Source organism: Carlito syrichta, unplaced genomic scaffold, assembly GCF_000164805.1.
Source record: "Carlito syrichta isolate Samal-C Ts95f unplaced genomic scaffold, Tarsius_syrichta-2.0.1 Scaffold98231, whole genome shotgun sequence".
NCBI classification, from domain to species: domain Eukaryota; kingdom Metazoa; phylum Chordata; class Mammalia; order Primates; family Tarsiidae; genus Carlito; species Carlito syrichta.
Window position 1 is genome coordinate 36,593 of NW_007042327.1, and position 21,530 is coordinate 58,122.

The following is a 21,530-nucleotide window of genomic DNA, read 5'->3' on the forward strand; positions in this document are numbered from 1 at the left end:
CTCCGGCGATCCTTCTGCCTTAGCCTTCCAAGTAGCCGGAACTACAGGCACGCGTTACCACGCCCAGCTCATTTTGATTTATTGTAGAGATGAGGTCTCACCAAGTTGCCCAGGCAGGTCTTGAACCAACGGGCTCAGGCAGTCCATTCACCTCAGCCTCCCAAAGGCGTGGGATTACAGGCTGAGCCACCGAGCTCAGCAATAAAGTATTTTTAAATGAAGATATGTACGGTGTTTTGTTTTGTTTTGAGTTAGAGTCTTACTCTGTCACCCAGACTGGAGGGCAGTGGCATGTTCGTGGCCATGTAGCCTCGACCTACTGGGCTCTGCGATCCTTCCGCCTCAGCCTTCCAAGTAGCCGGAACTACAGGCACACATTACCATGCCTGGCTAATTTTTGGTTTATTGTAGAGACAAGTTCTCACCAAGTTGCCCGGGTGGGTCTGGAACCCACGGACTCAGGCAATCCACTTTCCTCAGCCTCCCAGAATGCTGGGATTACAAGCTGAGCCACCAAGCCTGGCCTACAGTGTTTTTTTTAAGACACAATACTGTTGCATACTTAATAGACTACAGTATAAACATAACTTTTTTTTTTTTTTTGAGTTGGAGTCTCACTCTGTCACCCAGACTTGAGTGTAGTGGCACACTCCTGGCCACCGCAGCCTTGGCCTGCTGGGCTCTGGCGACCCTTCCGCCCAACCTTCCAAGTAGCTGGAACTATAGGCATGTGCTACCATGCCCGGCTAATTTTTTGATTTATTGTAGAGATGAGGGCTCGCCAAGTTGCCTGGGAGGGTCTTGAACCCGCGGACTCAGGCAATCCACTCACCTCAGCCTCCCAAAGCACTGGGATTACAGGCTGAGCCACCAAGCCCGGCTTAAACATGACTTTTATGTGCACCGGAAAACCAAAAAATTTGTGTGATTCACTTCAGTGTAATATTCATTTTGTTGTGGTGGCCTGGAACTAAAACTGTAATATCTCTGAGGTATGCTTGTAAATCCTTTTTTTTTTTTTTTTGAGTTGGAGTTTCACTCTGTCGCCCAGACTGGCGTGCAGTGGCACGCTCCTGGTCACCGCAGCCTCAGCTTTCCAAGTAGCCGGAACTACAGGCTACCACACCCAGCTAGTTTTTGACTTGTAGAGACGAGATCTCGCCAAGTTGCCCGGGCGGATCTCGAACCTGTGGGCTCAGGCAATCCTCTCTCCTCGGCCTCCCAAAGTGCTGGAATTACAGGCTGTGCCACTGAGCCTGGCCAGTAAATCCTTTTTATTTTTTTATTTTTTTGAGTTGGAGTCTCACTCTGTCACCCAGACTGGAGTGCGGTGGCTGCTCCCGGCCACCGTAGCCTCGACATGCTGGGCTCCGGTGATCCTTCCGCCTCAGCCTTCCGAGTAGCTGGAATTACAGGCGTGCACTACCACGCCTGGCTAATTTTTTTTATTTTATTGTAGAAATGAGGTCTTGCCTGCCCAGGTGGGTCTCGAACCCGTGGGCTCGGGCATCCACTCACTTCAGCCTTCCAAAGGCGCGGGATTACAGGCTGAGCCACTGAGCCCGGCTGTAAATCCTTTTTAATAAAAACATAGTAGCAAAAGCATTTTCCTATGTTGTCATAGCTTCTTGGAAACCATTGCTTTTGTGAAAAATTTTTAATTATGGCAAATATATATAGTAAAATTTGACATTTTAACCATTTTTAGTGTATAATTGAAAGGCATTTGTTATGGTCATTGTATTTTGTAGCCATCACCACTATTTCCTTTTTTTTTTTTTTTTTTGAGTTGGAGTCTCACTCCATCACCCAGACTAGAGTGCAGTGGCATGCTCACAGACACCCTGGTGTTGACCTGCTGGGCTCAGGCGATCCTTCCGCCTCAGCCTTCCAAGTAGCGCTACCATGCTCAGCTAATTTTTTGATTTATTGTAGAGATGAAGTCTTGCCAAGTTGCCCAGGTTGTTCTTGAGCCCATGGGTTCAGGCAGTTCCTTCACCTCGGCTTCCCAAAGTGCTGCGATTACAGGATTGAGCCACCATGCCCGGCCACCACTGTCTATTTTAAAACTTTTTTAAATCACCCAACTGAAACTCTGTAACCATTAACCAATAACTCCAACCTCTGCTACCCTCCTACTCTACTTTCTATCTTGATAAATTTACTTTTTCCAGACATTTCATGTACTATATGTACACAGTTTGTCCTTTTATGTCTGGCTAATTTCATTCAGTATGTTTTTAGAATTCATACATATTCATTCCTTTTATGTCTGAATAATATTCCATTGTATGAATGGACCATGGTTTGGAAAGCATGAATTTTAACAGCTCCATAATCCTCTTGTATGTGGTAGGATCCTGCTTTCTTACCCCTTCTCCCCCTTTTGCCTTTATTCAGATAAGCCACGTAGCAGATATGCTGTTAACAACACGGGAGAGCATGCTGATGACCAGGATGGCGACTCTAGGTAAGGGCTCTGTGGTCACTCCAGGGGTGCTCATCCTGGTCTTATGCCTGGGCAAAGCCCTACCCTCTTGTTGACTCAGATGTTTTCTCTCCTGAAAATCCAGTGTCCTTTTTCTCCATTTAATGGGTGCTTTCAAGTAGAGCAGAGCTGAGGATCACGTTGCCAGTCTCTGGCTTGCTGAGTAATTTGGGCACATGTTCCAGCTCTGGGCTGTGTGTTGATAAAGCAGATCTAGAACAGATGAGGCCATGTCCATGTGGGGCATTTAGCTCCTATGAGGGGAGCATAGAGGAAAACAGACCCCTGTATTGTCCTTGAATCTGTTTTCTTGAGCATATACCCAGGGGTCAAATGCAGGTGCTTGGGTATACCACAACCTGGCTAGGTCTCTTCGTAGGTGGCCAGGCTCCAGAGATGATATGGGTGTTTGGGCCGAGAGCTCAGGTGGTATGACCCTTGACACAGATGAAAGGTGGGTCCTGTTCCTTCCTGTGTTTGCACCCCCTGCTTTCTCTGGGAGGTGCTATCAGGGTACATACTTCAGAAATGACCACTTTTTATGTTCATTTTAAGGCTTAGTGGAGGTAACAACCCAAGCGAAGGAAGGAAGATTGGAAGCTACCTGCCCTGGGTCCCCCTAAACACAGACTGACCTGCCTGGGGTAAGGGACCTTGCCAGGAGGAAGTATCTGAGATACCCATTCTGGGCCTTTGCTGTGTGATGAGTTAGTACTGTTTCTCTCCAGTTTTCTGACAAGGCATCATACCTTCCACAACAATTGCAGTTCTAAGAGTGCAATTTTTATCTTATTTTGGGAGACTGTTGGGGTCTCTGGCATGACTGGTGACTGTCTCTGAGAGGAGTGGGCTTTGGAAGAGGAACCAGCAGGTGGGGGTGGTGAGAGACTTATTTTATTTTATTTTTTACATCTTGGGGGCTGATCTTGATATAGAGGCCTTTAGCTGTCTTCCCTTTAAAGGTGATGGCTTGGAACAAACTCTTGCTTTTCACAAGTACATAGAAAACTTTTGCCCCTGCATACTGGACAGATGTGTCTTCCCTCCACCTGTACCACAGGTCAGCTTAGAGAAGGGCTGGCTGCTGCCTACCTTCCACATTCTCCTTAATCCAAGCTTCAGTGCTCATGGGGTTTAGGCTCCCAGAGACTTGGAGGGAAGGCTGGCATCACCCACTTCATGCAGGGAATTTATAGAGACTTATGAAATGACTAAGAGAATGTTTTCTGGTGAATTATTTAACATAAAGGAGAAGGAAGCCAGGCTTGGTGGCTCAGCCTGTAATCCCAGCACTTTGGGAGGCTGAGGCAAGTGGATTGCCTGAGCCCATGGGTATAAATAAGACCAGCCTGGGCAACTTGGCGCTCCTGTAGTTCTGGCTACCTGGAAGGCTGAGGTGGCAGGATCACCTGAGTCCAGCAGATTGAGGCAGCGGTGGCTGTGAGTGTGCCACTGCACTCCAGCCTGGGTGATAGAGTGAGACTCCAACTTAGAAGAAGGAAGAGGAGGAGGATGGGGTGGGGGGGAGGGATTCTTTCTATAATTGCTTTTATTAAATTTAAGGCTTGCTTACATTAGTCATTTTAGCACATCATACATCAGTTGGTCTCATTGCCCATGTCCCATCTTTTCTATATACAGCTTAATACTTTAGGGGCTCCATTCCCCTCTTGCTTTATTTTGTTACATAGGCCTGCAGGCCCCTGCTCTGCCCCATCATAGCTCAGAGCATCTTCCTGGAGTAAGGAAGTGAAGGTGCGTCAAACACATTATCTGTGTCTTCCTGGGTTATTGTTTTCAGACCTTCTTTCATTCTGGACCTAGCAGAATGTGACTGTTTGTCAGATTAAAATAGCGTTGACAGGTTACATAGTGACTTCTGAGTGGTGGTGGCCTGTCTCAGAGAAGTGAGAACGTAGAGCTGTGTAACCCAGTGTTGCAGACATTGGCCAACATGGCCATTTAAGTTGAAATCAACTGCAATTAAAAAGTAAATTCAGTTCCTCAGTTGCACTAGCTACCTTTCAGGTGCTCAATGATAGCATGGGACTAGTGGCTACCCACCCATATTTCCAACAGTGTAGCAAGTTCTGTTGGACTGGCTTAGAAAGCAGGCCGTTATGTGGTACACCATCAAGATGTGTTTCAGGGCTTAGGAATTAACTTATTTACTTTTAAAACAAAAGAAAACAGATATTGTCTAGTGTCTTTAAGACTTGAAATTCAAGGTCAGACAGGTTATAATGTTCCTATTGGTTGGGTGTCAGAAGCTGGGGTGCAGACAACCCCCTTAGGTCCCCTCCCACTGTGGCAGCTTTCCTGTCTTTTTAATAAATCTTACTTTCTAAAAAAAAAAAAAACTGGGGTGCACCATGCGTCCCCCACACTGGTAGGGGCAAAACCCATCAAGAGTGGTTTGACAGAGTCTGTGTCCATTAGAAAGGTAGGCGTGGGTTATGTCCCTTCCCTACATGGACAGCCACCTTTTGGCCTCTTCAGCCACCTTCTGGCCACCTTCATGCCCTGCTCCAATATTACAAGCAGTACTCTGGCCACTGCGTCAGAGAGTGGGGAGCCAGAGGCTTGGAGAAGATTGATTTCTTTCATTGTTAAAATGCTCTGAAATAATTTTGCCTTAGACGCAATCCAGAAGACCTTTCCAGTTTCAACTCTACCCTTGAACTGTTAGATGACCTTGTAGGCCTGTAGAATTTGGTGGTGCTGCTGCTGTCATTGGCTTGGCCACGTTTCCTGCAGCATTGGATCCAGCGTGCAGGTGCAGCTGGGCCCTTAGGCTAGGAAGGCACTCTTGGTTCACAGCATGCAGGCTTTCCTGCCTGGCACATGTGGGATTCTGACAGGACCTCTCTTGACAACTTTGCTTATACTATCATGTGTCTCTAGAGCCTTGCATTGATATGTTAGGAAGATGCCCCCTCCTTTCTGCAGCTGAGAGGGATACACAAGAAAGTGGTTAGGCAGTTTTGTCCCCAAGCGTGAGCATTCTCCACCCCACCCTCTGGCCCAGCCATTGTGTCTGCACTATAGGGCATCATGCAAGGACACGTGCAGGCTCATGGCTCCAAGTGTTACTCTCACTTTGCATCCTGCAGTGTATGATCTTGGGCACAATCCTCTGTCTGAGCCTTAGTTTCACTGTCTACTGTAAGATGCCTGAGGGTGGCGAGTTACCTCCACCTCTCCCTCCCAGATCCAGATGTTATAGGAACATCTGTGTTTCGGTGAGTGTTTGCTGATGTCCCTGCCTCCCTCAGAGGGACAGACACAAGTCTGTAAAATGCTTCTGTCAGGAAACAGAATATTGCCAGTACTTGGAAGCCCTGTGTATTTGCTCCTTTCTCTCTGGGACAAAAGGTTGCGTTGTGACTTGTTTAGTTGTGGGAGATATAGGCCCTGTCAGACTCAAGCTTCTGGGATTCTGACTATGGGTGATCTTGGGAAAGTCCACGAGACATCTTAACCCTTTCATGCTATACACCCTGATGAACTAAAAGTTGGGAGCTACTGAGGAAAGGGGTCCCTCGTTTTGTGTTTTGTGTTTCCCTTGCATACGTCTTTGACAGTGTGTCATGGCAGGGTTCCCACACTGTTGCCACTCCCAAGTTCAGGTTTCCTTTCTCTTTTCAGGAAACATGGAAAAAAGCTTATCCCAGAACAAACATCTCTGCAGAAAAACATAAATTCTTGAACTCTTTCTAAAAAACTCAAGTCGGATAGTGCAGAAGTCCAGGTGTTTCCTGACAAGAATATATGGATCCGCCATGACTGCCTCATTACTCCAGGCAGAGGCTCAGGGAGGTCAGCTGTGCAGACGGTCATACCATCTCAAGGTCTGGGGTTGGTGAAGTTCATTTGACATGCCACAGTTTTCAGAAGGGTTTTGCCTGTGGGGTCTTACTTGATCCCATGCAGATGATGTCTCATTATACAGACGAGAAACCTATTCTTGGAAGGATGAGATTCTTGTGCATATACCTATGCACAGCAGCTAATACATACCTGCTGTGATCCAGGTCTTCCAGTCTTGTGCTTGCTTCAGAAAAGTGGCTGTCATTCTTGCCCAGCCTGTGTGTGTGAGAATTTGAGTGTCAGTGAGGAAACCCCATGATAAGTGTTCAACATGGGGAGTGTGCAAATCCTTTTTCTTGTGTGGTAGGTTGTTTAGTCTTGATGCTCAATAGTTAATGCTTAAGGGTGGTACTTCTGGAGCCTTTAATACTGTTTTTCTGGAACAATCTTGTAACTTTGTATGGTTTTTAAAAAACAATGTTTTTGTTTGGTCTTGATGGTCCTGTTCCTATCTCAGTGAGCCGTGTCCTCCAACTGATGAGCAATTAGTTGCAGGGTAAGGCCAAGACCTTTCCACCATCTTTCTGTCTCAATTCCAGCAGGCTTCTCTTGGATTTGTGCTTAATTCCTGATTTCCCCCAGTGCTGAAGAATGACTAACGAGGCACCCAGGCCCTGGCTTGGACCTCACTGCCCTAGTCCCCCCACAAGTACTCTGACTTCTCCACAGCCCCTACCCTTTCTCCACCCAGTTATTTAGCTACTTTGCATTACCTGAGAGGCCAGGGCATGGTTGGCTGGCACCCAGGGAAACTTCTGGGACCAGGCATGTCTTGCAAACTTCTTCTTCTTCCAAGTAGTCCTAGTCCTGTTAGTGTGGTGGGTGAGTATGGGAGGGGCTTCTTGTGGTTATTGCTCCCTGTCTTTATTTTTCAGAGGGATTTAGTGGAGACCTTTCCCAAGGGTTGGGCATTAAAGTGTGATGCTCAGGCTTAGATGCTATTGGTGTGACCAGTAGAGGCAAAAATATTCCCACAGAGTTGACATGGTGCTTGTCCAGGAGGACTTGGGTGAATAGGACTCTCCGATTCCCCTTGCAGTGCATCTCCTCTGGGCCTTAGAGGTACACACAGCATCTGTGGGTCTCCAGCAAGAAGGCAGGTAGGGGGAGCAGAGTTGAGTTGCCTTTCAGACGACCCTCTCCTTCTTTTTTGACCAAACTAGAGAATAAGCTGTACTCCAGAATGACTGTGCAGGAATAGAAGGTCCTGGCTGGAATTTTAGGATCTTCTGTTGGGCTGGTTCATCTTCCTAAATGTGTTTTTCTTGAATTTCCAAGTTATTCCTGGAGTTTGTAGTTTTTATAACAGCTGCTTTATTGTGTTTCAGTACATTTATCAGGTTTTTCATCATCAAAACAAGAAAAAAGATTTTTATGAATTTTGGAAGCAAAAACCAAGTATTGCCACTTGCTTGTGGCTCAGTTTGCTATTTATAAGTTATACCCCCACCCTCAATCTCATGATCTAACTATGTGTCTTTGTGTATATTATATCACCAGACACACTATATAATGTGTAAAGCCACTCAAGCATTTTTTTCATCATACGTGTATAGCATTTAGCTGTGGTGAGTGGATTTCTTTGTGGGCCACATTTGCTCAGATAAGCAGAGTGGCCAGCTACCACCCTGCTGGCTGCCCAGAGAGGCCTCCGTGAACAGCCATTTGAGGCAGTGTGACTTTTAACTTTAGCAGCATACTGCTTTCCAGTTGGCTGTCGCTGTAGAGCCTGGCCTCTAGTGGGGAAACAACCCTTTATTTGGCTGTCACAAAGGTGCCTTGGGATTTGGTTGTTTATAGATGTGAACTGGGCTACCATTGCTTACTTCCGAGAATCCCAGAGCCTATCCCACAGCCAGACTAACTTCAGTCCCTCAGCTGGTACCTGAGGTCTGGGGCTCAGTCATGTCTGTGGTTCTTCTTGACAGAGCAGAAGTTTTTAGTGGAGATTTTTGGTTTGGAACAAGGGAGCTTTATGGAGTCATGGAGGTTATTTTTCTGTTATCTCTGTGTCCCCTGAGTCACTGGGTGGCGGAGTGGAGGGACAGTTTGTTTAGACAGGATGTAAAATGTTGGCATTGGGTCATTTGCTACAGCAGAAGTGTTTAGTGGGTTTTAATGCCCCAGACTCTTCTTTAGCATTGTCATGTCCGTCAGATGGGAGTTACAGGACAGGGTGAGCCGTTCAGAGTTTTTGAAGAAAGCATATGATGTCTGTGGTCTGAGACACTGGAATCTTACACCTCTGGCTTAATCACACCAGAGAGTAGTATTCCAGAAGAGAGACCCGCCACAGCTGGCCAAGGACTTGGTTGTGGGTCCTGCATTTTCCCAGGATGTCTCTGACAAGATTGGTTTTGGAAGGTCTGACTGCACTCTGTGTGAGAGGTAAGGAACTCATTTTGATCAGATCCTCTGCATCTTGTGTGTTTGTGGGCCAAGGGCAGCCTAGGATGGTTAGAGGGTCATGCCAGTTCTGGACGACAACTGGAAACCAGTGAGAACCCCCCAGGCCCCTGCAGTTTTAGGTGCCCCCCCCCCACTGGCCTGTGGGAGACTTGGAAAGAATCACACAGCTACTCGTCCTGCAAGCTGGGCTTTTGCTCCAGGCTGACTCCAGGTGACTCCTCTTATAAGCCCTGCTATGTGTACGGCACCTGGAACAAGTGGCCCCTTTTCTCAATCTTTTTTATCCAAAAGTCATTTGCTGTTACAGAGTTGAGTTGCAATAGCGGTTGGAAGCATACCTTCCTTTTTCATCATAAAGTGGGGAAGTTATGATGTTAATCTCCTTCCATCTCCTCATCGAGATGGCCTCCGCTAGAGAAGCATGACCAAGAGTACACTCTGGAGTGTCTGTCCTTGATGGTTTCTTCTAGGACTGCATGGTTCTGCCAGCCCAGGGGCAGAATATGGCCTTGAGGGAGCTGGAGCCGTGTTCCCCCAAGATAATATACCCTCCTGATCCAGATATTAGAAATACTTTTCCTGATGGAGAGATGAGTATGATACTTCTCTCCCTTCTAGGTCCAGGTCAGACACAGTGCATTTGTGTTTCTAGTGCGGAGGCCCTCAGAGCTCTGGGCTCTGAGATAAGAGTCAGCACCCAGCCACCGCACCCTCTGCAGGCAACTCTTCCTTATCCGGATCCCCCCAGGCAGGAAGCACCATGGTTGCCAGTAAGGAGACATAAGTGCACAGATGACTTTGGAAAGGGATGAGCTTGCACCCACACTACAGCTGTTCCTACTTCTCCCTGGCACCATAGTCCTGTGCATCCCTGTGATTGTGCCGTTTGGAAATCTCTGTAATAACAGTGGGTCTGCACATCTTGCAACAAGTTTCTTCCCTAATGAAAATTAGAAAGTTTAAGGGTTAGGGTTAATGGAAGGGTTGGGTAGCCATGCTGTGAGGGAGGTAGTCAGTATGCTGCACACATCACTGAACACTATCCCTAGCCCTCTACGTGACTCTGAGGGGGTAGGGCCAGAGTCCCAGGGATTGAGGGGTACAACCCAACAAACCTGAGCACAGTTTGGAGAGTGCCCCCCACCTTGTGCCTTAAAGAGCAGCTCCTCAGGGTAGTGCCAGCTTTAGCCGGTCCTTCTTTTGAAAGCAAACTACACTTGTTTTTCCTGAATTTCATAGAACATGCCAGGAAATGACAGCATATACCTTCAGTCTGTGCTTCTCACGCCTTTTACCTTGTAATTTTACACCCCTAACCTCAGCGATTGTTTCAAAAGAACACCTGATAGAAGTTCCTGTCAGCAATGGGGACAGAGCAATTCTATGAAGCTGCCATTTACTGAGACTTTTCCCTCTGGTGTCAGTGGGACATGGTGTTGTGATATTTTGTTAACTTATTTTCATTCTACCTTTTTTTAATTTTAAGATTTTCAGATGCTATTCTAGCAACAATTCTGGCAACCAAGTCTGAGATGTGTGGCCAAAAATTTGAACTGAAGATTGATAATGTGCGGTTTGTTGGACACCCGACATTGCTGCAGCATGCTTTGGGGCAGGTATGACCCTCCCTGGGCAGGTGTGGCCCTTCCTGGGAAGGTGGAGTTTTTCCTGGGCAGATGGAGTTCTCCCTGAGTAGGTATGACCCTCCCTGGGCAGGTGTGGCCCTCCCTGAGCAGGTGTGGCCCTCCCTGGGCAGGTGTGGTCCTCCCTGGGCAGGTGGGGTTCTCCCTGGGCAAGTGTGGCCCTCCCTGGGCAGGTATGGCCCTTCCTGGGCAGGTATGGCCCTCCTAGGCAGATGTGACTCTCCCTGGGCAGGTGGGGTTCTCCCTGGGTAGGTATGACTCTTCCTGAGCAGGTGAGGCTCTCTGGGCAGGTGTGGTTTTATGCCTTCCTGGGTAGGCAGGCCTGGCCTATTCTGACCCTGGGGGCCTCGGGACTGAGGCTGACACCAGCTCTGGTGGAAGTAGCCATTGGGCAGTACACCTGATCAGGCACTTGCTATGAGCTGTGCCTCTTCATAGGCCCTGGGATTCCAGTGGAGAAAGAGATAGATGTCCTTGCCCCTAGGTGTGTCAGTCCTTGCTCTCAGCTCTTGCCGTTTGAATTCTGGGTCTCTCTTGATTGTGACCTTTCCCTTTATATATGGGATGCCTGTTTCCAGGGGAAGTCCAGAGAATTATTTAATCAGCCTCTGTCAAACCCTTCAACTTTCCTACAACATGGAGCAAGCATTTATTCTTACTCATTAAGTGATATTCTAATAGCCAATGCTTTTATTATTAATCATTTGTTATTGTGCGAAGCCCTCTGTATGTGTTCTCTGATGAATGAGGGTCACAGCACTGAGGAGTGTTAGCAAGATGGGATGCAGTGTTACTCAAGGGAACTTGTATGTCAGAGCTTGCCAGTCAGCTCTGCATACAGGGAAGATCAGCAACAGCATCACTCGATTCTGAAGAGTTCAGAGTGACACATGGGATTTACCTGCATTTATACAGATCCAGAAATAGGTTCTGTAATGAGACTCGCAAACATCCGTGAAGTTTAGATATGTCTGGCCCAGTGGATGGCACCCTCCCTTCTTATCAGGGCCCTCATAGCCAGGGCTCAGTCCCTTGCCCATGAGTGATGGAGGGAACCAGCAGCTGGCAGGGGTGGGGACTGTGCTGGGGTGGCCCAAGACTCCAACTCCCCCTGGTGGTAGCACTTGTAGTTGTTGTTGAAGAACTTGGTGCCCCTTGGAGCACTTCTGAGTGCCTCAGTGATTGTGACTGAAGCTGGTTGGATGCTAGAGCAAGGAGCACAGAAAAAAAGACTTGGTTATGGAGTAAGCCCAGCTGCCCTGCCCCACCTGGGGCCTGCTCAGGCCTTTGCTGGCCCTGAGCATTGTCCTGTCTCTTAAGTTGTTCTGAGCACTTGTCGTACCTGGCAGAGATAGCCCGGGTGAATGCAGGTGGACATGGGGCAGCAGGGGTGTGAGTCTGAGTCCTTCACCCATTTGAGACCTCTGGGTGTTGTCAGCTCACTTCTGTTAAAAGTGGGAAGCGGTGACCTTCCCACTTTCATCACAGCTGCAACTATCTGTCTGTGCAGTGGGCACACCTCCAGAACAAAGTGCTCATCATTTTGCAAAGGCACTCATTACTTTTCAAAGACCTTGGACTATAGTCTAGGTCGTTTTCTCATGCCTGAAGTAACATCTCTAAACAACTTTCCTTGGCTCTCAATTTATTAGAATTATGCCTCTTTTACAGGTCTCCAAAACAGATCCTTCCCCGAAGAGGGAAGCACCTACCATGATTCTTTTTAATGTGGTATTTGCATTGAGGGTGAGTGTCTGTATAAAGGGTTTAGTTGGGGAGGAAGTTTGGGGGAGAAGCATCTCATTTCCAATGAGTGTGTTGTTGACTCAGAGCTCGGACTGTGGTGGGGCATGGTGCTGACCTCTCCCAGGGTGCAGGCAGACTCTACCTCATGACTTTTCTCTTTTTGCTTTAGTAAAGTACATATAACAGTAGTTATCATTTTATTTGTATTTATTTTTACTTTTTTGAGTTGGGGTCCTACTCTTTTGCCCAGACTGGAGAACAGTGGCACAATCACAGCTTACCGCAGCCTCAGCCTCCTGGGCTCAAGCAATCCTTCTGCCTTAGCCTCCTGAGTAGCTGAGATTACAGATATGCACCACCACACCTGACTTATTTTTTTTATGTTTGTAGAGATGAGGTATCACTATGTTGCCCAGGCTGGGCTCAAACTCCTTGGCTCAAGCAATCCTCCTACCTTGCTAATGTTAGGATTATAGGTGTGAGTCACTATGTGCAGCCAGTTATTATTTTAAAGTGTACAGTTTGGTTGTCTCTGGTACATTCATGATGTGCAACCATCACCACTATCTAGATCCAGAACATTTTCACCACCCCAGTAAGAAATCCCATACCCATTAGCAGTAATTCTCCATTCTCTCCTTTTCCTCCAACCCCTGGAAACCACTAATCTACTTTCTTCTTCTTCTTTTTTTTTTTTTTTTGAGTCAGAGTCTTGCTTTGTTGCCCAGGCTGGAGTGCAGTGGCACAATCATGGCTACCCTCAACCTTCTGGGCTCAGACTAACCTTCTGCCTCAGCCTTCCAAGTGGTTGGAACTATAGGCATGCCACCATGCCCAGCCAATTTTTTTTTTTACTTATTGTAAAGATGAGATCTTGTCATTTTGCCCAGGCTGGTTTCAAATCCCTGGCTTTAGGCAATCCTTTCCCCTCGGCCTCCCAAAGTGCTAGGATTACAGGCATGAGCTACTTTGTCCGGCTACCCTAATTTGCTTTCTATCACTGTGGACTTAATTATTCTGTGTGTTTTATATAACTGACATCATACAGTATATGATCTTTGGTGTCTGTCTTTCATTTAGCATGTTTTGAGGTTCATCCATGTTGTAGCATGTATCAGTACTTTATTCTTTTTTATGTCCAAATAATATTTCATTGTATGAATAGACCACACTTTATCCATTTACTTGTAGATGGACATTGGGTTGTTTCCTTGTTTTGGCTACTGTGAGCAGTTCTGCTGTGGACCTTTGTGTGGACGTGTGTTTTTATTTCTTTTTTTTTTTAATTCGGAATCTCACTCTGTCACCCAGGCTAGTGTGCAATGGCATGCTTATGGCCACAGCAGCCTCTACCTGCTGGGCTCAGGTGATCCTTCTATCTTAGCCTTCCAAGTAGCTGGGACTGCAGGCCTATGCTACCACACTTGGCCAGTTTTTTGATTGATTGTAAAGACGAGATCTCGCCAAGTTGACCAGGCAGGTCTTGAACCCCTGGGCTCAGGCAATTCTCTCACCTCTGCCTCCCAAAGTGCTGGGATTACAGGCATGAGCCACTGCATCCGGTGCACATGTTTTTATTTCTTTCAGATATATACCTTGGAGTAGAGTTTTGAGTCATATGGTAACTATGTGTTTAATATTTTGAGGAGCTGCTAAACTTTTCCATAGAGGCTGTCCTGTTTTATAGTCTCACCAGCAAAGCTTGGGGATTCCAGTTTCTTTATGTCCTCACCAACACTTGTTAATTTCCATTTTGTTGATTAAGCCTAGTTGTTTCTTAAGGCAATTCCCAGCTCTGCCTGAGGTTGTTTTTACTAGTTACAGGAAATGCCTTTTCAGTAAATCTATTAAAATTTGAGTGATCCTAATAAACAGAAAATACATTCCTGGGTAAGGACTGCTTTATATTCTGAAGGGACTTTGAAACACCTAGGAAAGTTGTACTTCAGTGATTGTTAAATAATGGGATGCCTCTGAAATATTCTACTATCTGTATTCACCAAAGAATTCAGTAGTTCTTCCTAGCTGGGCACACGTGATCTGCACAGTGGCTTATGTGCAGAAAGTGACAAGATCTCAGTGACAGGGGCAGTGTGTGCTCTGAAAACCTTCAGAGGATGGAAACCTGCAAAATTAGACACAATTCTAAGTCACAAAGTTTTTTTTTCCATTGAGGGTTATTTGGTGTGGAGACCATAGGTCGCACTGTAAATGGTTCAAAATCAAAATAATGATAAAGAAAAACAGTCTTGTTTTTTTTTTGAGTTGGAGTCTCACTGTGTCGCCCAGGTTGGAGTGCAGTGGCATGCTCATGGCCACCACAGCCTGAACCTGCTGGGCTCAGGTGATCTTTCTGCCTAAGCTTTTCAAGTAGCTGGAACTTCAGGCATGAGCCGCTGCATCTGGTGCACATGGCTGGCTAATTTTTTGATTTATTGTAGAGATGAGGTCTCGCCAAGTTGCCCAGGCTAGAAGAAAAGCACCTTTTAAATAGAGTTTAATTTTTAAAGACTGTCCTAGTTTTTAATAAATAAAGAACTACAAAGAAAAACAAAATGATTTGTTAATGGTGGCTGTCCCTGGAGCATGAGGTTCCAAGAAAAGATCTTCATTTTCTGCTTGATATATTTTCATAGTGTTTGCATTTTTTTGTATTCATAATTACATAATACAAAGAGCCACAAAGAGAAATAAAGTAAGTAAAAAATAAGCAAGTGAATAAACAAAATCCATGATAAATGCTGTTCACCTGTCAGCACCGATAACCCCTGTGGGGTGGGCAGTAAGAGCAGCTGTGGCCCCACCTGAGCTGTTGCAGGCAGGAGCTCATCTCTGGGGAGCAGTGCTTGACAGCAGAGCCATGATGCCCTTAAGACATAGCAGCCCCACTATTAGGAATATTGTCAAGAAAACAGGCAGGTTTTACAACTGTATACAGATTTTTTTTTTCCTGGCTTTTTCTCAGCTAGAATAAAGATGTTTATAGTGATAATTAAGCTGTAAATAATCCTGGGGCTTAGGAGTTGGGGAATGACTAAAGAATGTTACTGTTATTATACACTGGACCATGCTATGGCCATTAAGGATGGAAAATGGGGATTTGGAGAAGTGTAGATTGATTACTGCCAGGTAAAAGCAGAAAACAAGATAGTATAGGACTTCAGCTGGCCATGACATTGAAGAATGGGACAAATTATAATAATGTAAAGAGTTTTATGTTAGTGTGGACAGATTTTCTTCTTTCTTTTCAGTAGTCATTTAAAAATGTACGTTTTTTTTTTTTTTTTACTATGAAAAGTTTTAAATAAACCCTGAACTAGAGAGAACAGTTTGACAAGGCTCATGTGCCTATCTCAGGTCCCACAGGTGCCTTTGCACCCTGGCTCCATTTGTTTCCTCCCCTCTCTGTATTTCAAGGCAGGTCCTGGACCTCATGTCTGTTTATCCCTACATACTTCAGAAGGCATCCCTATAAAATATGGGCATTTATTTTATGCTATGATACTCTTTTTACATCGGACAAAATTCACCATAATAAGTTATCAACTAGTCCCTGGTTCATTGAAACTTTTTTGCATTGTCAAAACATTTTTCTCAGTTGGACTATCTGAACCAGGATGCAAACCCAGCCCACCCAGTGGATGCAGTGCTTTACATCTCTGTCAGTCCAGAACGCTCCCCTCTTCCCTTTGTCCCATCAACAATTCCATGTTTGGACTCAATGTGCAGTCAGAATTGCTCTCTGACCCTGTATCTCCTGCAAGCTAGAAGTTAACTTGGAAGGCTCAATTACGTTTGGGGTGAGAAATTCTTGTGGGTGATGCCCTAAATGTCATGCTTCTTCACATCATGTGTGGCCAAAGTGTACTGTCTTTAAGAGCACCCTTTAAGCCGGGCTCGGTGGCTCAGCCTGTAATCCCGCGCCTGTGGGAGGCTGAGGTGAGTGGATTGCCTGAGCCCGCGGGTTCGAGACCCGCCTGGGCAGTGAGAACTCATCTCTACAATAACTCAGAAAATCAGCTGGGCGTGGTAGCGCATGCCTGTAATTCCAGCTACTTGGAAGGCTGAGGCGGAAGGATCGCCGGAGCCCAGCAGGTCAAGGCTGCGGTGGCCGGGAGCGGCCACTGCACTCCAGTCTGGGCAACAGAGTGAGACTCCAACTCAAAAAAAAAAAAAAAAAAAAAAAAAAGAGCACCCTTTAGGGTTGACATACCTTAGGTGGTAGCTTTCTCAGTGTGTCCCTCACTCAGTGTCAGGCCTGTGCCAACAGGACATACCAGGACGCTCTGCCAGTGCAGATTATTGAGCCTTGCCTGGGTAATACGCTACCTTGCCCATCTAGAAAGGTTAAGTAGATAGGGCCTGACACGTGACTTCCAGTTGTTATTGTGCCTCAGCTGCTGGGTCCTCCAGCAGAGGGTCAGGCTCTCAGGTGTGACTTGAGTGCTTCTTCAAGGAAATAGTCATGTGTCCAGGATCATTTTCCTCCTCCCTCCTTTGCTCCCCGAGAGTGTTTTTACACAGGTTTTTCTAAGTGAGTCTTTTGTTTTGAGGCCTTTATATACACCCTGTAAGTTGGCCCCCTTGTTCTGGGGACACTGTTGAGAGGATGTCCTTCATGTGGAGAGTGGTAGACATGATGTGGGAGCAGTGTTCAGTCATTTCCTTGGTGAAACTTACTACCTTGGTGTAAGCCCGCCCAGGTGTGAGTTCTGTTTGAGAACACAGGATCTGCTGAGAGTCTAGAAAATCTCTCCAGCTGAAGGTGAAGAGAGTGTTTATTGTCTGGGTCAGGTTTTGGCTCTAAAGTCTGACAGTGAACCCTGTGGGCATGTCCCTGCCTGTGAGATAAACAGGAGGGGAAGGCAGCACCAGAAGTTCTAATCAGCAGTACCATGCATCCCTTTCCCTTCTCCCACCTCCACCCCTATAGGATGACTCAGCAGCCCTGTTGACCTCCAGAAGCACTAAGTCATGGTTGGCCCAGTTATCTGTTCCCTTTCTTCAAAGGCCCGATAGCTGCATGCCCCACCCTAGGCTTGGGCAGATGCACTTGCCTGCTGACTGTGGTCACTGATAGGTTCCAGAGGGGTGAGGGCCCCTCTTGTTGCTGAGTGCCCCTGTGCTTTCCTTTGACCCAGTCAAAACAGGTGTGGAAGGAGTGCTGAGGGACTGGGGCCTAGAGCCTGCTGATACTCTTGTTAACCAGTGTCATTCCTATTGGGAAGAGCTTCTCATCATTGAGTACTGAAAGTATTCAGTGAACAGTTAGCATGGTGCTTCTATTATTGTACTGTATGCCTCTGTAATGATGGGCCTGTTGTGACTGAATTCTTATGTTTTGTAGGCTGGTCCTGTCCACCAATAGTTAGCAGTATAGTGATGATCACACACATTTCCAGGGTTTTTGCTAGGCAGGCTCTGTTCTGAGTGCTTTATGTATCTAATTTCTTCCACTCAGTCCTTGGTGAGGGAGGCATCATTGTTGTCCTTTCTGAAATTAGTACCTGGGACCCAGGGTCACACAGCAGGTAGGTGGGCAGGATCTGTGCCCTCAGCTGTATCCTGCCTTTCTGTACAGCCTCAGCACAGTGGACATGCCTGTGTCCTCATATGACATCCCCACAGAACAATCTCTGCTACTATCTGGGTGGCTGTTCCTAAGAACAGAAGATGGCGACTGGCAGCCAGTGTGTCTGTGGATAGCCCCTGGGGGCATCTAGGAAACAGGGTGCAGCAGTGGCCCTTGCAGAGGAGTCTGGGGAAAAGGAGTGCAAATGCTTTCTTTCATGGTTTGAGTTTCTGCTGTGCATGTGTCTTAGCTCCATTTAAGCTGTCCGGTTGTGTCTCTGTGCACACATATGAGTCTTGTATTGCCTCTGTCTTGCAGGCCAATGCGGACCCGTCAGTGATAAACTGTCTGCATAACCTGTCCCGACGCATTGCCACTGTGCTGCAGCATGAGGAGCGCCGCTGCCAGTACCTCACTCGGGAGGCCAAGTTGATCCTGGCACTCCAGGACGAGGTGTCTGCCATGACTGATGGTGAGTGCAGTGGGTGTGCTAGGCATGGGTCTGGGCTGGCTGATGCCCTTTCTGTAGTGTGGACTTCTGTGGAGATGCTGTTGGTCAGTGTTGTTGGTGCAGATGTTGGGGGGTCCTCTCCCACCCCAACACCAACAGACCACTTAGGAGCTGGCTGTAGCTTTTGGTGAGCTGGACATTGGAAAGGAAGTCCTAACCTCACAACAGCCATGCTCATCCCCATTTACAGTTGTGGAATCTGAGGCTCAGAGAGGTTACGTGATCTTCACTCTGGACTGATTGTGCCCTGGGGCACTCCTCAAGGGGCACATTTGTCTCCCCAAGGGGCACATTTGTCGATACACTTTCTTGCATAGATGTGCAGAAACTGATTTCCCAGCAAAAATGTTGTCCTTCCCTACACAGACTGCTGTATGAACACGCTTCACATAGGTCAGACATCTGTGCCTGGCCCTGGTCCTCCTGGACACATTGCCCTGGGGCTGGAGGACCCGGAGAAGGGCTGATAGAAATATCTAGCTGGTGAGGGGGGCAGTTCTTTGCTTTTAACCATATTGAAGGAGGACCTAATTAAGTTATCAACTAACTAATTATTACAAGAAATTTTTGTTGCCAGATATGTGTGATTTTTGGCATACCATAAATAATTTCAAAGCATGGAGGGCATCTGTAACAAATTGTGCACCTCTGTTTTCTTTGATTAGCACCTCCGTAACAAAAGAAAGAACTAGGAACAAAACTGAAGTCAGACCGAGTTTTTCTAGCAGTAAGTAAAAGTAGCAATTGTCATATAAGAATGAACAATTAAAAAAAAAAGAACATCCCTGTCTGACTCAGGTGCATTTTCAGCAAAGGTTTACTTATGTTTGATAATTAGCCATCAAAATGTGTAATATATTTCTGTCTCAGCCAATTATGTACTAATAATTATGACAGTGATCTATACTTTAAAAAAAATTTTTTTTTTTTTTTTTTTGAGTTGGAGTCTCACTCGGTCGCCCAGACTGGAGTGCAGTGGCCGCTCCTGGCCACTGCAGCCTCGCCTGCTGGGCTCCGGGGATCCTTCCGCCTCAGCCTTCCGAGTAGCTGGAATTACAGGCGCGTGCTACCACGCCTGGCCGATTTTTTGATTTATTGTAGAGATGAGGTCTTGCTGCTCAGGTGGGTCTCAAACCCGCAGGCTCAGGCAATCCACTCACCTCAGCCTCCCAAAGGCGTGGGATTACAGGCTGAGCCACTGAGCCTGGCTAAAAAATTTTTTAAACATTCTCTTTAGAGTCTGTAACTTTATCATAGGAAGTAAAACAAATTCAATTTAAGTATATATATTTTAGAAATTTGTGGAAAAGATTAATAAAATACTTTTCAATCATGAGAATAAATTGCATTAGCTTACACATTTGACGGGGAGGAGTGAGATATGGCATGGAAATACCTGAACACTGAGACAGAATACAGGGTCTGATGGTCTGAGGAAGAAGCCTTCAGGGAGGGGCCCTTGAAAAAGTTTGCTCTGCAATGCCTGTGACTACAAGGTTGGGGAAGGTAGCCGTGAAGTTTAAATACAAATATTCAGTATAAAGATGGTTGAACAAATCAACCTGAGTCTAATTTTAGTTCAAATGGATACACAGATTTTATAACTTTAAACCTGACATTTGGTTTAAAGTTACTTAAAATTCTTTTTAAGTTAAACTTGTGTTTAAAGGTTTTCACCCCTTGGGGGTAAGGGGGACACAACATCAATAAGGATACCTTATCTCTAACCAGGCAAAGTATGGACTGGGGACCAAAGGGAGGCCTAAACTTTACCTATATGATGACCACTTATATACCTAATCCTCAATTGTACCCCACATCTTTTTTAAAAAAAGGATATTCACCCCCCCCAAGGCAACATAGCAAGACTGTGTCTTTACAAAAAAATAAAAAAATCAGCTGAGCGTGGTGGCTCATACCTATAGTCCCAGCAACTCGGGAGACTGAGATGGGAGGTTTGCTTAAGTCCAGGAGTTTGAGGCTGTTGTGAGCTGTAATTGTGCCACTGCACTCCAGCCTGGGTGACGGTAAAACCCCCAACTCAAAAAAAAAAAAAAAGTATTCCCTGTTGTAGCCTATAAAAGTTTCCTTGCTTTGGAAACTCTACATCCTTCTGTGTTGTGATTCTTGTAGGAAATGAAGGTCCTCAGTCCCCATTCCATCACATCCTGCCCAAGTGCAAGCTAGCCAGGGACCTCAAGGAAGCTTATGACAGGTAAGACAGCTGGGCATCCTCACTGAGCCTCCTTCTTTTGGGCCAGCCTCCTTGGGCCTAAAGGCCTGAGGAGCATCCACAGATGGGGTGCCCTGTGTTGAACACCATTCCTCTGGTGTACACGTTCCAGAGCTCCCATGAGATTGGGGCAAGAGAAGACAGGGAAGGGACAGTTCTGTGGTTGCTCTTGAGAGAAGGGATGCTGGTGGCCTTTTTAAAAATGCCAGCACCTTTGCTGAGTGGTGTACACTCTGCTGGAGTCATCACCTCCAGGCTTCTCTTAGGACAGAAAATGAACCTGAAGTTATGCTTGAGAGTCTGAAAGTGTTTTTAGTCATCAAACAAACGTAAAGAAACATATTGAATATGACACTGCACCAAGTTCTGGACCTGCCTTCATCAGGTGGGTGTCACTGACCCACTTCACCCATGCATGAGGAAACTGAGGCTCAGCACATGAAGCATTGGAATTTGTATGAGTACAGGAAGCGTTGAGGACACTGTGGAAACCTCACAATGGTTCTGATTGTGTTGGTGGCTGAGCGTCAACTCTGTTAAGTGTGGACAAGCAAAGAATCCCTTTTCTTTTTAAGGGCATCCATCTGATCACTGCTTTCAATGTCCTAGTGCCAGCCTTGGCTCCGAAGCTGCTGCTGGGCCTAACTGGCAGCCTTGCCTTTCCTGCCCCTGCCCCTGCATGTCCATTCCCACGGTGTCTTGTCCCATTGAGTGAGCCACACAGCACTGGGCACGTTGCTGGGAGGATGGCACACTTAGTGCAGGCCTTTCTCTTTGGCACAGGCATGGCCTAGTAGTACCTCTGAACCTCCTCTGTGATTGCGGGCCTCTTTCTGTCTCACCCTCCTTCTCCCTCTTTCGTCTCTCTCTTCTTTCCACATTCTCCTTTACCAAGTGCGTAGTGCCCCCTACTGGGCCATCTTGGGGCTTCGCTCCGGCCTGGTGGACTCTCCCCTCCCTGTGGATTCTCCTTAAGGTGAATCCGTGGCCCAGTGGATGTGAGCAGTGACGGTTTTGCACAGGATCCTTTCCTTCTTAAAACATAATTTAAAAATTTT

At 46.5% G+C, this 21,530-nt stretch overlaps 1 protein-coding gene across 3 annotated transcripts in view; it reads left to right on the forward strand.

Moving 5' to 3' along the window:
- The window catches only part of NPRL3 (NPR3 like, GATOR1 complex subunit), a 39,120-nt gene that overhangs the window by 5,313 nt on the left and 12,277 nt on the right, over positions 1-21,530 (forward strand). Inside the window, exons 2-7 of one of the 3 annotated variants that reach the window (XM_021714987.1) lie at positions 2,401-2,470; positions 6,816-6,854; positions 10,254-10,383; positions 12,082-12,156; positions 18,047-18,200; positions 20,373-20,454. In XM_021714987.1, coding sequence (XP_021570662.1) covers positions 2,401-2,470; positions 6,816-6,854; positions 10,254-10,383; positions 12,082-12,156; positions 18,047-18,200; positions 20,373-20,454 — 550 coding nt within the window. The remainder of the gene's footprint in view (positions 1-2,400; positions 2,471-6,815; positions 6,855-10,253; positions 10,384-12,081; positions 12,157-18,046; positions 18,201-20,372; positions 20,455-21,530) is intronic. The other 2 variants (XM_021714988.1, XM_008063368.2) reach the window with 2 other exon arrangements.